Genomic DNA, 14,064 nt, shown 5'->3' on the forward strand with positions numbered 1-14,064 from the left:
ACTACCTCACTCACTTCAACCTAGGTATTTTTTGGGGACTTAGCTAATGCAGTAAGGGCAACATTTCACTGCCTTCTTACAGCTGTTCTCTATGAGCAATGCTTGTCTGTGTATGTGGCTTTCCTCTTCATGATATGCCATGAGACTGAAAAAGACAAAAGAAAGGGGGGATTCCTGTGGTGGTAGAGCACAACCCTCATCTGTTTGACTGCAATAGCTTTTCTTACTTTGATAACCAGGACTTGGCATAGCTTCCTGCCATCTCCCTATCAGCAGAGATAAACAGTGTCTTCCACAGCATCTTCCATCATCATTAATCAAGATTAGTTATTAGAAGATGCAGAGGCATTCTGCCCCCAGAGTTGCCTGCTTACTTTGTTCATTACAGGCTTGGAAATCGTTTTTATGGAGAATGATTGAGGTGCTCACATTGCTGACATGAATATACATGCCTGTTCGAGAGGAGAGGAAAAAAGACTGCTTTGGATGCACTTTTAAAAAAAAATCATATGCCACAGATACAGAAATATGTGAACTTCACAGTATGTGAGATCATGTAAATGAAAACAGTGAAAAAATTTTTTGGAATAAAAGCACAGCTGTGTGAAAATCTGCAAGGCAAAGATTAGAGATTTTATACAGTTCAAATGGTCATGGATGATCCTGAAGGGAACAGTGTAGGACCTCTGAATATATAGGAAAGGGACTAAATTTATTTAAAAAATTAATTTACTTTTTCTGATATTTTATATTTTTTCCACTGTGGTACCATAATTGTGAGCTCTGTTTTTCTTGTGAGCCCAGGATACACTAGATGAGCTGAAGCTGGTAACTGGAGGAACCCTGGCCGAAGTGGGGAACCTGCAGGATTGTTTCCTTCAACAAATCGAGGCTGTGCCCCAGTACGCTGGTAAGGCCTGCAGTTGCTAGTTAAAACGACTCCTAATGGTACCAGTGTAAGGAAGCTAATGTGATGAATATTAAAAATGTGGAAAAGTCCATAGTCAAGTAATAACAATTCTTTGATTAAATTTCCTGTAAATGTTTTAGAAATAGTTCTCTTTGGAGAGAAAACAGATCATTGTTGGTGATAAAGGAATGAGTTAGTTAAAAGTCTGTAATGATTGAAACATGTGTAATGATTCTTAGCCTAATTTGGAAAGCAATTTTTTTTTGATGATTTGTGTCAGCTTAATAATATTTGAAGTGTTCAAATTGCAAACAATTGCAGATGGAAAGTAGTGCTAAATGGGATACATTGCTATAAGCTGTATGAAAATAGGTAGATGAATGGAGTAGCACGATCTATCCAAAAGTACATCCATGTGTACTTTTCCACAATGACAGTATTCATGTCTTGTTGAGCACTGGACTGTCCCCAAGAGGGGAGGAACAAGGTGAAGAGGCTTACTGAGGAACATGTTTATGCCACAGCTACAGAGCCTGTAGGTCTTTGCAGGAAAAGCCATTGCCAGATAGCCACTAGTCCTGCCACAATTTAGCCAAGGCTTTTGTCACTTGCTGAAAGGGACATTGATTTAAAACCAGTTCCTCTTCTGTTTGTGTTGAGCACTGTCAAGACTGATCTGGGAAGAGGAAGGAAAGGAAGGAGCTCTGGGATCTCTGCTGAGTCCTAGGGCTTAATGTAGTCCCCTGTGTTAGGTGAGGGTGCTTCTTGACCTCTGGAAACAGAAAACCTGTGCTAGACTCTCCCATCTGTAATCCTCCTAGTCCCTGTCCATCTGCCTTTCTGCTTCATGTGTGAGGGAGAAAAACAGGTTCACGCTGTGTGTGCAATATGTTAGTATGTGACAACCATAGGAAGGAAACCCAGTTCAAGGTTTGAAAATTATCCATGACACATTCTCTGTCTCACACCCTTTCCTGTCCCCCTGCCAAACCCAACCTTGCAGCATTGCTACTTTTGATAAAAACAGAGACAAGATGCAGAACTTTTATATGAGAGCATTCTGAGTATGTCACATGAATATAGGCATCAGTGGTGTGCAGTGATATCAGGCTTACCTTTTAGCTATGTAAATCCTCAGTTGCACATACTTCTATTTCCTTGCTTCTTCACATACATACACATTGGTAAAAAAAGAGTTTTATCCTCAAAGCTCTCTATTTTTCACTAAATCAACAGGCATTTGAACATGGAAGGGAAGTTTTTGCTTCTACAAAACCTGACAGCTCTCTCACAGCAAGTTTCCAAATTACAGACTTGCAGCTTTCTCCTTTGTAACTTTTTGTTCATTAATCAATAATGCAAATGGTAGTATACAGACAGATATTATGCCTCTGTGGCTGCCCCCACCTGGCTTCGACTCTTAAATTCAGTTAACTTTTAAATGTAATTCGGATAATTAATAATAATATTAAACAACTTACATGAATACATTCAAAGTCTACATAGTCAGATCCACCAAAGGAAAAGGTGGATGTTCCAACAGCAATTTTAACTTTGCTGCCTTGAAGTTTGTGTACTCTTCATGATGCCCTTTTATGAGAATAATACATCAGACAATGACAATTTTGCCTACTGCCAGGAAAAGCTGGAATGCAAATGCATAGCTTTATGAAGTTGAGACCTATCTATCTTGGTAAAAGCATGTGCTTTCATATTAATTTGAAAATCCTTGGGAGTGCTTTGGACCCAAATAGCTGTACATGGCTTTGACTGCATGACTCACTGCTTTGGCAGCATCATTCCCTCCATATTCACTCTGTGTCTCAGTCTGTGAGGCTGAGACACCTGAGCAGTGAGATGAGATTATGACAGTCAGGCACAGGCTGAAGCTGAACATGCATATTTGGGTCTTTGTGTCTGGGTAGGAAAATAGAATACCAGATGCACTGGGCTTGGTAGATGAGATTAGTCTGCTGCATGTGGTCATCATCACAAGATCATTCCTGTCAGAAAGGATCTTTGGACGTTGTCTAGTTCATGTAGAGCATCCAAACCTGACGAAAGTATAAAGAAAAGCATGTATGTTCCACCAGACCCAAAGTTATTCTAACCAAGTTGCTGTTAGACAGTATGTCAATACAGACCCAAGGGCAAGAGTATAAGGAAATGGAGTCATAGTGTGGTTTCCTCTGAATGCTTCACTATTCTTCAACAGTTCATGGTATTCAGAGCTCTGACTCAGAGGTGAACTCTATGTGTTTTGTACTGAGTACATGTTTTCATCCCTGAATCTGTCCAGTCAGTTTTGAATGCATGGTCAAGAATATTTCCTAGCAAGAAATTCTTCACATATCCAAGGAATATCTCTTTCTGTTTACTTGGAACTTGCCTCTTCCTAATTCCACATGCAATTTGTACATACAACTTATTTGGTGGACGACTATAGGCTGTCCAGAAATTTTTTCTTGTCAGCCATAATCTATACTATAATCATGGCTTGGTCTCTGGACAAGAAAGCACAATCTGCCTGAGTTCAAGAAGCTGGGCAATGTTCTCAAGCACATGTTGTGATTCTTGGGGTTGTCCCGTGGTGGGCCTGGATTTGATCTGATGAGCCTCACGAGTCTCTTCCAACTCAGGCTGTTCTATGATTCTGTGAATATCATTCTCTCTGAATGACACATCAGGATTCTGACTTTGCCAGATGGGAGCCAGTGTGTTGCTTGAGCCAGAGAGCTGTCGTTTCCAAGAGAGACTGAAGAAATATCTGTGAGGTGTTCCATGGTGGCTAGTATTTTTGCATTTGCCCTGCTTGGGCCAATTGGCCAATTAGCAGTGAAGTTGGTTGCTTGCTCTAAATCCAAGGCCCTGTACTTGAATAGGTTGCCCAGAGAAGCTGTGAATGCCCCATCAGGAAGTGTTGAAGTCCAGCTAGATGGGACTTTGAGCAGTCTGGTCTAGTCAGGTCCTGCCATGGCAAGAAGATTGGACTACATGATCCTTAAAAGTCCTTTCCAATCCACGTCATTGTATGATTCTAAACTGCAGCATCCTGGCAAGAGAAAGACAGGAACTTCAGTTCCCTGTTGGTCACCAATACTTCAGAGTGGTCTCTGAACTAAGTTATTACTATGAAAGCCATTCTGTTATTCATATTGTTACTGACTCACAAATACAGAGTTAGAGACTAGCTGAACTGAGGAGCTGCCTTAGTAAGTGGGGTATGGATGAGAGAGGCTACATGGAAGATAACTGTATAGCTTCAGGCTGGTACCTTTTGCTCACCTGCTTGCTCCTGGGTCCACTATATTGTGGACTGACAGCTTCCTTAAAGGCTTCTCTGAGTTCTTATCCCTGAACACTGGTCATTATGCTCCAGGTGGAGCCTACTGTTGGAATTGGTTTTAATGAAAGAAAAAAACCCAAACCAGGGATATTCAGCTGTTTCTGCTCTGCTGTTCTAATTTGCACATAGGATGTATAGTTCATGGCATATAACCTGTTTAGTCCACCTAAATGTTCAGCAATCTACAAAACTTAAGTACAGACAAGATCTGGTTTTGATTTTGATACTAGACAACAAACAGCATCTGAAGTCCTGAGAACTTTTTGCAGATTTCAATCAATAATACCTAAATGAGACTTTGTTTAAAAATTAAAACACGAACAGACCCCAGCATCTGGCCTGACAGCCTGTGGGCCAGGTCCCACTATGGAATTCCAAAATATTCATGATACTATGTCCTGCTATTGTCACCTAAATAAAAATAAGGCAAGGTTTGGACTAGAACAGAGGCAGGCTCTTGAACAGGTGATTCCTAACTCTTTACACTTGTTCAGTGTTTTGATGAGAAAATATGAAGTGAAGAAAACATAATATGAGAGGAATTGGAACGGTTCCCACTAGAATGTTTGGAAACAGTTAGACATGCTTTGAAGTACAAAACAATGAGGTAAGCATTAAGAGAAGCATTTTTCATATAAGCTTTCAGTACTCACAAAAATAACATGTGAATAAACCTCCCTGAAGCTATTGGGCATAACGTCAAAATATTCTGCCTGCCTAGACTGTGAAAGAGCATGTATTTGTGAAGTTTGTTTTTAAATACAGTCTTAGAGAATACCTCTTGAGAGAGGTACAAACTCAGACGTAAGCTGCAAACAGAAGCAACCACAAGCTACTGTGCTAAATATGCTCTTTGCTTCTTCTCTGTCACGGTTCAAAAAACAATGTTTCATTAAACAGATAAAATCTCCTGTGAAAATCTTGGGTTGGATGTTGTCCTTCCCTATGGCTCATTACAGATGTAACTTTTAGTTTTGTCTTAGAGGTGTTAATTTTTTACTTTGTATTGAGGACTGATTTTAGTGTAAGTTCATAGTGGGTTGAGTAGATGTTTTTTGAGTACATAAAAACACTGCATCCATCAGAAACAAATGCAGCTATGAAACTTGTGTACAGTGTGATGAACTGCCTTTGAGAAGAGCCAAATGGCTGTTGCAGTTACTAAAAACATTGATTTGTGAGAGTGGGTACTGTTGATGTGTTGTCAGAGCTTCACAGTGAGCTTGCTCAGAAAGCTTGGTAACTTCACTTTGAAAAATACATATGAATCAGTTGTGGTGACAACTATGCTGTGCCAGCAGGACCAGGAAAGTACTCAACCTCCTGTACTTGGCATTGGTGAGGCCACACCCCAAGTCTTGCATTCAGTTTTGGGCCCTTTACTTTAAAAATGAGATTGAGGTGCTGGAGTGTGTCCAGCAAAAGGCAGCAAGGCTCAGGAAAGGACTAGAAAATGTGTCATGTAAGAAACATCTAAGGGAGCTGGGTTTGCTTAGTCTCAAGAAGGAGAGGCTCAAGGGGCACCTCATTGGTTTCGGAAACCACTTGTAAGGAACATGTAGGTTCAGCCTCCACATCAGGTGGAGGCTGATCTCTTCTGCCATGCGGGCAGCAAGAGGACAAGAGGAAATGGCCTTAAGCTGAGACAGGGGAGATTCAGATTGCGTATTAGAAATTTATTTTTCATTATCGGGGTGGCGAGACATCAGCCCAAGGAGGTGTTTGAGTCACCTGGAGGTGTTCAGGTGTTGTCTGGATCTGGTGCTGGGTGATGGTTTAGTGGTTTAGGGGTCACAGTGATAGTGCTGGGTGGATGGTTAGACTGCATGATCTTTGAGGTGTCTTCCAACCTTATTGATTCTATGACTTGGATTCTGTGACACAGAACATGCTTCTGCAGGGTATCTTCCATATGTGCATGTGCTTCATGACCCCACCTGGACTTCCTGCCCCAGATAAGTTACCACAAATACCCAGTTATGAAATCCTGAGGGTTCATTTTGGGTTGCTGGTCTCAGGCCTGGGAGGAACCAGTAGCACTGGTGGCATTAGTGGCCTTAGAGATTGACACTGAAGTAATGGTAGAAGAGTTATGATCTTGTTTTTCTCTCTGTGGAGATCTTTTTGCTTTGCCTGTTTCTGTGGTATATGAGTTCAGTCCAGAAAAGCCTTGAATTTATGCAAATCACACTATAAAAAATTTCAGATAAATACTAGGTTTGCTCTGATGATTTCTACAAGGCTTACGTTCCAGTAATGTATGCTCTCTGTGTCTCTTTATGGGGTTTTCACCTTATTTCTCAGAAATTACCATGGCAAATGAAGGAGAGTTGTGCTGAGCACTCATTCTCATTGCTCTTTCCTTGCAGGTGATTTTAATAGGCAGCTGATGGGTCAAATGATGCAGATGAACCAAATACTGGGAGATGTGAAAGACCTTCTTAGACAACAGGTACTGTACAGAGGCTCTAGTGTGAAATATCCCAGTTTTGCCCCTTTGATAGAGTCAGCTGAAAATTCATGTAAGCAATAAACTCCTGTGTAGAGGTCATAGCCTTGGAGAGGCAATGGGAGAATGACTGCCTTGGGAGGATGATTGAATGGGGGACTTCGTTATTCAGATCCAGAAAAACTAAATGTCTGGTGAAGAAGTAGAATAGCCATCCTAGCCCACTATTAGATAGCTGTGGGTCTGTTGCACAGGACTGAAATTGCATTTGTTTTACTGATGGGTGTCAGAGCTGGGATTGCTGGTGGCACATTCCTTTGATTGAACAAGGACCTCTGGACCTTGAAAAGTCCTGTTGATTAAGGCTGAACTGGAGTACTTCTGTTATCCATATCCTTAATTTTGTGGAGTACAAAGAGCATCTCATTTAAGACAGATTATATATGTTGCATGATTTGAATGATATCTTGGGGACTTATGGTTCTTCTCATAGCCAGGTGCAAACTGGAACTACCTATACCCAAATAATATTTATTTTCTATACTCTCAAGGTCAAAGAAACGACTTTTCTGAGAAATACCATAGCTGAGTGCCAAGCATGTGGTGAGTATTCCTGTTATTGCCTACAATCTGAAAGAGATAGAGAGTTGTTTTAAAGCTAGTATTGATCACATTAGCTTTATGTGGTTTCTCACAAGTACTTTAAAAACAATACTGTGTCCAAAATTCTAGATGTATTTGTAATGGACACAAATTTAAAACAGATTTTCATTAGAGAAAAATTTTCCATAGACCTGATAATCACCTGCTGGGGGATAAAATGCCACTAAACCAAGCTATACCACTCAGGCTGTACTGCCAGTTCTCACTCTGCCACAAAGCTCTGCCACATGTACCTGTGGAGGGACCACTGTCTCCCAGCTATCTCATGCACAATCTTAGTAGAAGGACAAGTGAGGAACCATGTTCTAGCTGGTATTATCAGTCTGAGGCAGATCCTATGCAGTCCACCTGAAGTTTGTCTGATTCTGAGTGGACATTCACTAGTTAACAGCAGTAAAACCCAAAAGGTGATCTTCATCTTTTCTCCAAATGAAAGAAATAAATACTTTTCCAGATGCCACTGCATGGCCCTCCTATGCAGCTGACAATCAGGACACAGGTGCAGTCAGTATGAAAACCAATATACTTCCTTTACTGTGTGAGATGAAAGGTCTTAAACTCATCAGACCTTTTAACTGATTTCTTCTCCCAGTTTGTCAGCTTCATCAAAACTCTAGGCAGGATAAGTTTTATGTGTAAGTGCCAAAGGAAAGATCAAATTTCTACATGCATTTGTACCAAGGTACCTGCTAGAGTCTCAGAAAACCTTGGGCTGGTCTCTGTGCATCTAGACCTGTGTACTTACATGGTCCTGTTGTGTTTGTGTGCTGCCAGCTGCTGGTTCTTTATTCTTCTTATTTGTAAACTGTCAGAGATGCTGTTGTGAAACCAATACATTGCTTTTCTCATGAAGTGGTAGGGTTGCCCATTTAGCCAGAGAAACGCCTTGTACTTGTACCCTCACGCTTGAGTCCCTTGGTCTGAGGTCACAGGCTTTCAGAGTTATTCCCCAGCCAGCAGCACATATGTTTTAGGACTAACTTAGCAGGCTTCCATATGTAGCCAGGAAAAGCACATGGACCTAAAAGAATCACCTCAATTTTCCCTTACTGGGGACACAGTGAGTTCCTGGGCCATTCCCAGCATGGAGTATTTTTAGCCACAGCACAGCTGGCAGCAGCACAGTGCAGGGATGTAATGCGTCTTGGGGATTTCTTCAGAATGCTTGCCAGCTGAGAGCCATGATGGATGTTCCTTTCAACCACTGAAATTGTTCTTTCTGCATTAAAGGTTTGGGAACTGTGAGTTTTCCAACACAGCTTCCTAGGCGCCCTAAACCCAAATGTGAAGTTAATTCCTGCTTCAGGGGAGTGAGATGCGTGGAGACAGCAGAGGGATTTCAGTGTGGGCCCTGCCCTGAAGGACTCACAGGAAATGGAATTACATGCTCAGATATTGATGAGGTAAAATAGTGACTTTCACTGCACTTAAAAAAAAAAAAAGCTAAAAAGCAACTGTTACATGCATATCAACGGGTTGCTGCTACTTGCTGTCTTCAGCATTTCCTGACTGCTAGCACAGTGAATATTAATTCATTCTGATTTGATACTCCTATTTTGCTGTTTCTGCAACTTTATGGAGATTATATGTGTGAAAACGACTCTGGTTAATTGAGAACTCACTTAAAGGAGCTTAATGTTTGGAAAAAAACTGCCAAACCTAACCCCAACCAAAACAAACTTTTGACATTGTCATTTTGATTCTACAAGAAGATGCAGTAGCTTCTCTTATAGGCAGCAGAAGCACTTCTTGTCAATATGGGCTTTGTTTCTTTGAATTGTTGTGCTTCTGACTGAAGTCTTTTCTTCAATCCAAACTGGAGCCATGTTTTCAGACTTACCTTAGAGGTCTGTGAAAGAAAATAAACAACTATTGTCATTGATCCTTTTGCTTCTTTGTGTTTGTGTTGAAATCTAATAATGTTGACTTAAATCTAGTTCTTTTCTTGTGCTATATGTTAGAAATTCAAAGCTTGTATTGAGGACTGATTTAATAAATTTACAGTAACTAAAATGATAAAAAAACCCCTGTATTAATTTAAATGTGACACTCACTGGGAACAGAAACAAAAAAAACACTTACGGGTTCACTGCATTTTTTCTGTGGGATGATTTTTACCATTACTCTCTAGTCTTTTTTTGTGGAAAAGCACTTGGATGTAGTAGACCAAGGAACCAGCAGAATTAGGTCATAAACTGTGCGTGTGGATAACACAGTACTACCAGTGTGCCTGTTTAATTATGTAAATCAGCAAAAGCAGTTCCATTTTTCTCCTTCCTAGCCAACAGGAGATGTGTTTTGACTGTTCTTTTGATTCACTCCCTCCTGTAGACCAGCAGTAGAGAGGATGTGATGTGCCTAACTTGTACCTKTCAGTGAAAAGCACTGTGGAGAGAAAGGGAGTTGAGTGCGGCAGTTTCCTGAGGTGTTGGCAATGTCTCTTGTTTTGCCTCACATGGCATGAACTGTGTCTCCTGCAACAGAAGGCGCAAAAAATGGAGGTGAAACTCTGAAATGTGAATGTAAAGTGGTGGATCCAAGACAGCTGTGATATGTGTTTCATGCTACAGACAGCTGTGGCAAGAGACTTAAGTAAGCCTCGTTGGAGGCTTCCAGTATGGATGGGTTTCACCTCATAAGCTATTTTCAGACTGAGGCAGTGCATGGCAATAATGGCATTCCCTGCCATTTTCAGGATTGGAGCAGCTCTACCCAGTACAGCAGTGCTGGGAAAAGAAACGGAGACCTGTTTATGGTGGCTTGATTAAAGTGGTTGATTGTTAGCAGTCAGGCTCTGATCACTGGAGATTCAAGTACCTTCATCTTCCTGCCACCACTCCGCATGACAGACCTGCTCTCACATTAGAAACAGCAAGGAATTTTTGTCAAAATTTTATAATAGAGATACAGTCTTGCTTATTATGAGGTCTTTATGTGGGCACTGCCATTAAAATACTTGCCAGGAGCAGGTTTGTTCATGAGCAAACACCTACTATATCAGCTAGATTTTTACTTAGACTTGCACAGGGATAAATGAAGAAGCAATAAATGGTGATAATTTTGAATTGTCTTGTTAGAGGGGATGTGCCATATTACTTGTTTTCCTGAGTTAGCTGATATGAAGGAAAGTTTTTTGTTGGTTTTTGGTGTTTTTTCCTTTGTTTTTTCTTTGTTTGTTTATATGTTTGTTTTTGCTTTGTTTTGTTTTCTAAATTTATGTGAAGCTTTTCATGAATCTGTTCTGGGAGAGCATCTTTCTACTGAATGAACTATTTCTGTACTTCCTAATATTAGGCACTTAAAAAGAAGTTATTGTACAAATTTTGGTAAAGACAAATCTGGAAGATTCCTCACTAAGAGCTGCCATCATCTCTTCTGAGATTGTTAGCATCTCTGCACTATGCTCCCTAATTCATTACCAGTTTGAAGACATTACTTTGTTATCCTCGAGTACGTTATCTTGGGAGCTGCAGCTCTGCTTTGTGTGCTGTGTAATTTGGGTGCCCTCTGCTGCCTGCAATAAAGAATCCACAGCAAAATAAGGAGGCACAAAATGTCTGTCCTAGGTTTTACGCTTTCCTTATATTACTGATTGACGTACTATTAACAAATCTTTCTGTCAAACACTTTGATATTAAACATACTTATTCTTCCATGTGTGTGTATTTGGTTACAAGTTGTATGTCTCTTGTACATGGACATCATCTGGTTTGTTCTCCCTCCATTTCGCAGATGTTTTTCTGTCAGTGATGGAAGGAGGGGCAAAAAGGCATATTTTTAAAACTCTTTAATATTTCTTTCTCGTGTTTCTCATTTATTGTTGTCTTTGAGCCCTTTGCAGCAGGATGGCATGTTGATGTTTTGCGTACTCTTACGTTACCTAGGAGCTAGTGTTGATGTTGGAAAGGCAGCAATGCAGGATGTGTTTCCCAAATTGGAAAGCCTAAAGGCACCACAAGACCAGTGAAATCGGTCACAGCTGTTTTGTAAAACTGCATAAGGCAATGGTGCCTTTAGGCTAAGGGTGATGTTGTGGACATGTGATATTTTGGGAGGAGTTCCAAGGGTTATCTGTGGGCCTCCGGTCTAGAAATGTGTGGGTGCCATTGACACATCCTTGCTTATCTGGCCTATGTTTGGTTTCCCTCTAGCTATAAGATTTGTCCAAACATAAATAAGGGAAAATGCTGCTGCCACTTCTGTGTGTACAAAGCACATTAGAAGCGGTTTGGAGGGTTGAAGTTATGTGGCTTTCCCAATATTGTGGTCCGGACCCTTGAGGGGTTTTAGCCTCCAAGGGATCTGAATCTGCCCAGCTAAATGAAGGATTGAGGATGAGAGCTTAGGACATCAACTACAGGCTGTAACAGAAGGTTGCAAATGTTATTTAAATTACAGAGATAGCTGAAGACTTGCTGAGGTCAGAAATACCTGCAGAGATGGTTTCCTCGCTAAGCCCTCTCTGAACAGAAGACATACAGGTGTTGCATGTAGCATTGCCTTTGGTGAGAGGTCTGTGCACACAGTCAGAGTCTGGATGTTGCTGAAGCACGAACTTGTGCTTGGTTCGTTTTTTCTTTGCAGTGTCGTTACAACCCTTGCTTCCCTGGAGTGCGATGTGTGAACACTGCTCCAGGTTTCAGATGCGAGGCCTGTCCTCCAGGTTATACAGGACAAACCGTGCAAGGGATAGGAATCAGCTATGCCAAGAGCAATAAGCAGGTGAGTGGCACCACCCTCACGACAACTTCCATTGCRAGGTGCTGGTTTTATGTTAGCAGTGCATCTGTATTGAATTTTATTTACTTTTAAGTCGTTCCACAATTGCCTTATGCGTGAGGCAGACCTCAGTGTGTTTCAGTTGCAGATGGGAATTGTGTTTACTTAACTTTTATGAAAGCTAAGTATTAACAACTGGAAGTATTAACAACTTTTGACTGTCATAGAGACAAGAAAAAATGTCATTGTCTTTGTCAGTATCTCTGATCACCTTCAGGGAGCTCAGCTGATTTCTGTAAACTGTCTTTGAACTAGGAAGAAAATTATAGAAAGGCCTATTTTACTGTAAATTTTGTTGCATGTTTCTGTAAGCACCTACAATAGGAATACAGTGTTTTTGTAAACTCTTGTGGGTGAACCAGAGCTCATCTTAAAGTTGAAATTTTCTATTTCATAGTGTCTTTTCAGGGTTTGGAATGTTAGCCTTTGGATATGTCTGTGACATTCAGAGAGCAGTTTCAGAAGAGGCTGTGTCTTTTTTTCTAGACAAACTTTATTGTTGTTTATTCAGGCTTTGATCTCTATAAATTGATGTTATTTTTGTTACTTGTGGATTTGGTTTATTGCTAGGTCTGCTTAGATATTGATGAATGTCAGAATGGTGGACATGGACTCTGTGTTCCGAATTCCCATTGCATAAACACTTTGGTAAGCACCTTTTCATTTATGGCTTAAAAAAATCGATTTTTTAAAAATTCCATGAGGCTTGGATTGGATTTATTGGCCTGATGGAAGAGCTGAATAATACAATTTGTTTCTTTGCTTCATATAAATCAAAGAATCTTTTCCTCTTTTCCTAGCTAATAATAAAAAAATCAATACTTGATTTGTCATTAGTACATCCATCTGAATTGTATCCTTATCACTTTCCCTGAAGAACAGCAGAAGCTCTTCTCTCCATACCAACACTGTGATGTGTGTTTATGAATACATTTTTGCAAGGAACCTCCTTTGAAAGATTAAACCTTTGCTTCCCTTCATCTCCTGCCACCTGAGAACTGCTGCAACCAGCTGGTCCCCTGGGTGCTCTCTTTATAGGAGTTATGTGCACAGTAACAGCTATCCCTCTAAAGAAATGGAAACTAGGAGGGCTGCAATGGGTGCCAGACTGTTAATGCACATACATATTAAACCCAGCAGAGCAAGCATAGAAGAAGTAAAAATGGTTTGAAAGATGTTAGGATCCAATAAAAAGGGCACACAACCACTTTAATGCTATAAAACAAGTTGTACGTAGAATCACATTGATGCCTGATGATTTTTGCTTTTCCTTTTTACGCTTTCTGTACCCTCTATACATTCTCCTGTACCCCTTAGCCCACATGCTTGTAATTCCTGAAGCTTGATATTCCAGCTTAGTTTAGGCGTTTTGCTGGGCAGAGAGACCAAACATCCCAAGGAAGGATTCAGTGTGCCCTGTGCTATCTTAAACCCGAGCTCCAGCCTTGGGTGAAGCCTTCTGTCCAGAACATCTTGTGTAAACTGGGCTCTGGCCTCATCTGGGGGGGGATTCATTAGAATAGGGGGACATTACAGCATTTGTTAAGTTTCTTATTGGGGAATCCTAGATAGGTATGCTAATTCCTAAAACCTATAAAACTTGCACCCGTGCTGTACATGGGTGTGCATTCTGCCATCAAGTTGTGCACCTGGGATCCCAAATACCGAGGTAAAACCTTTTTATCCCCTTAACCGTGTCTGTGTCATTATTAAAAACTGGCCTTTCAAGGCAACAACATAGTCATATAATCATTTATGATAGAAAAGACACTTAAGGCCGAGCCCAGCTGTTAACCCAGCACTGACAATCCCACCAGTGAGCCATTTTCCCAAGTGCCACATCCGCACCCATTTTGAACATTCTCAAGAATAATGAGTCCATCACTTCACTGGGCAGCCTGTTCCCAATGCTTGGCA

At 40.8% G+C, this 14,064-nt stretch overlaps 1 protein-coding gene across 1 annotated transcript in view; it reads left to right on the forward strand.

Moving 5' to 3' along the window:
* Window positions 1-14,064, forward strand: part of THBS4 (thrombospondin 4) — a 36,585-nt gene that overhangs the window by 4,741 nt on the left and 17,780 nt on the right. The window contains exons 3-8 of the mRNA XM_057363872.1: window positions 805-910; window positions 6,626-6,708; window positions 7,257-7,308; window positions 8,599-8,771; window positions 11,953-12,090; window positions 12,718-12,795. Of these exons, the coding sequence (XP_057219855.1) occupies window positions 805-910; window positions 6,626-6,708; window positions 7,257-7,308; window positions 8,599-8,771; window positions 11,953-12,090; window positions 12,718-12,795 (630 nt within the window). The remainder of the gene's footprint in view (window positions 1-804; window positions 911-6,625; window positions 6,709-7,256; window positions 7,309-8,598; window positions 8,772-11,952; window positions 12,091-12,717; window positions 12,796-14,064) is intronic.

This window comes from Malurus melanocephalus, unplaced genomic scaffold, assembly GCF_030028575.1.
Source record: "Malurus melanocephalus ecotype Western Australia unplaced genomic scaffold, MMel_1.1 scaffold_31, whole genome shotgun sequence".
Taxonomy (NCBI): domain Eukaryota; kingdom Metazoa; phylum Chordata; class Aves; order Passeriformes; family Maluridae; genus Malurus; species Malurus melanocephalus.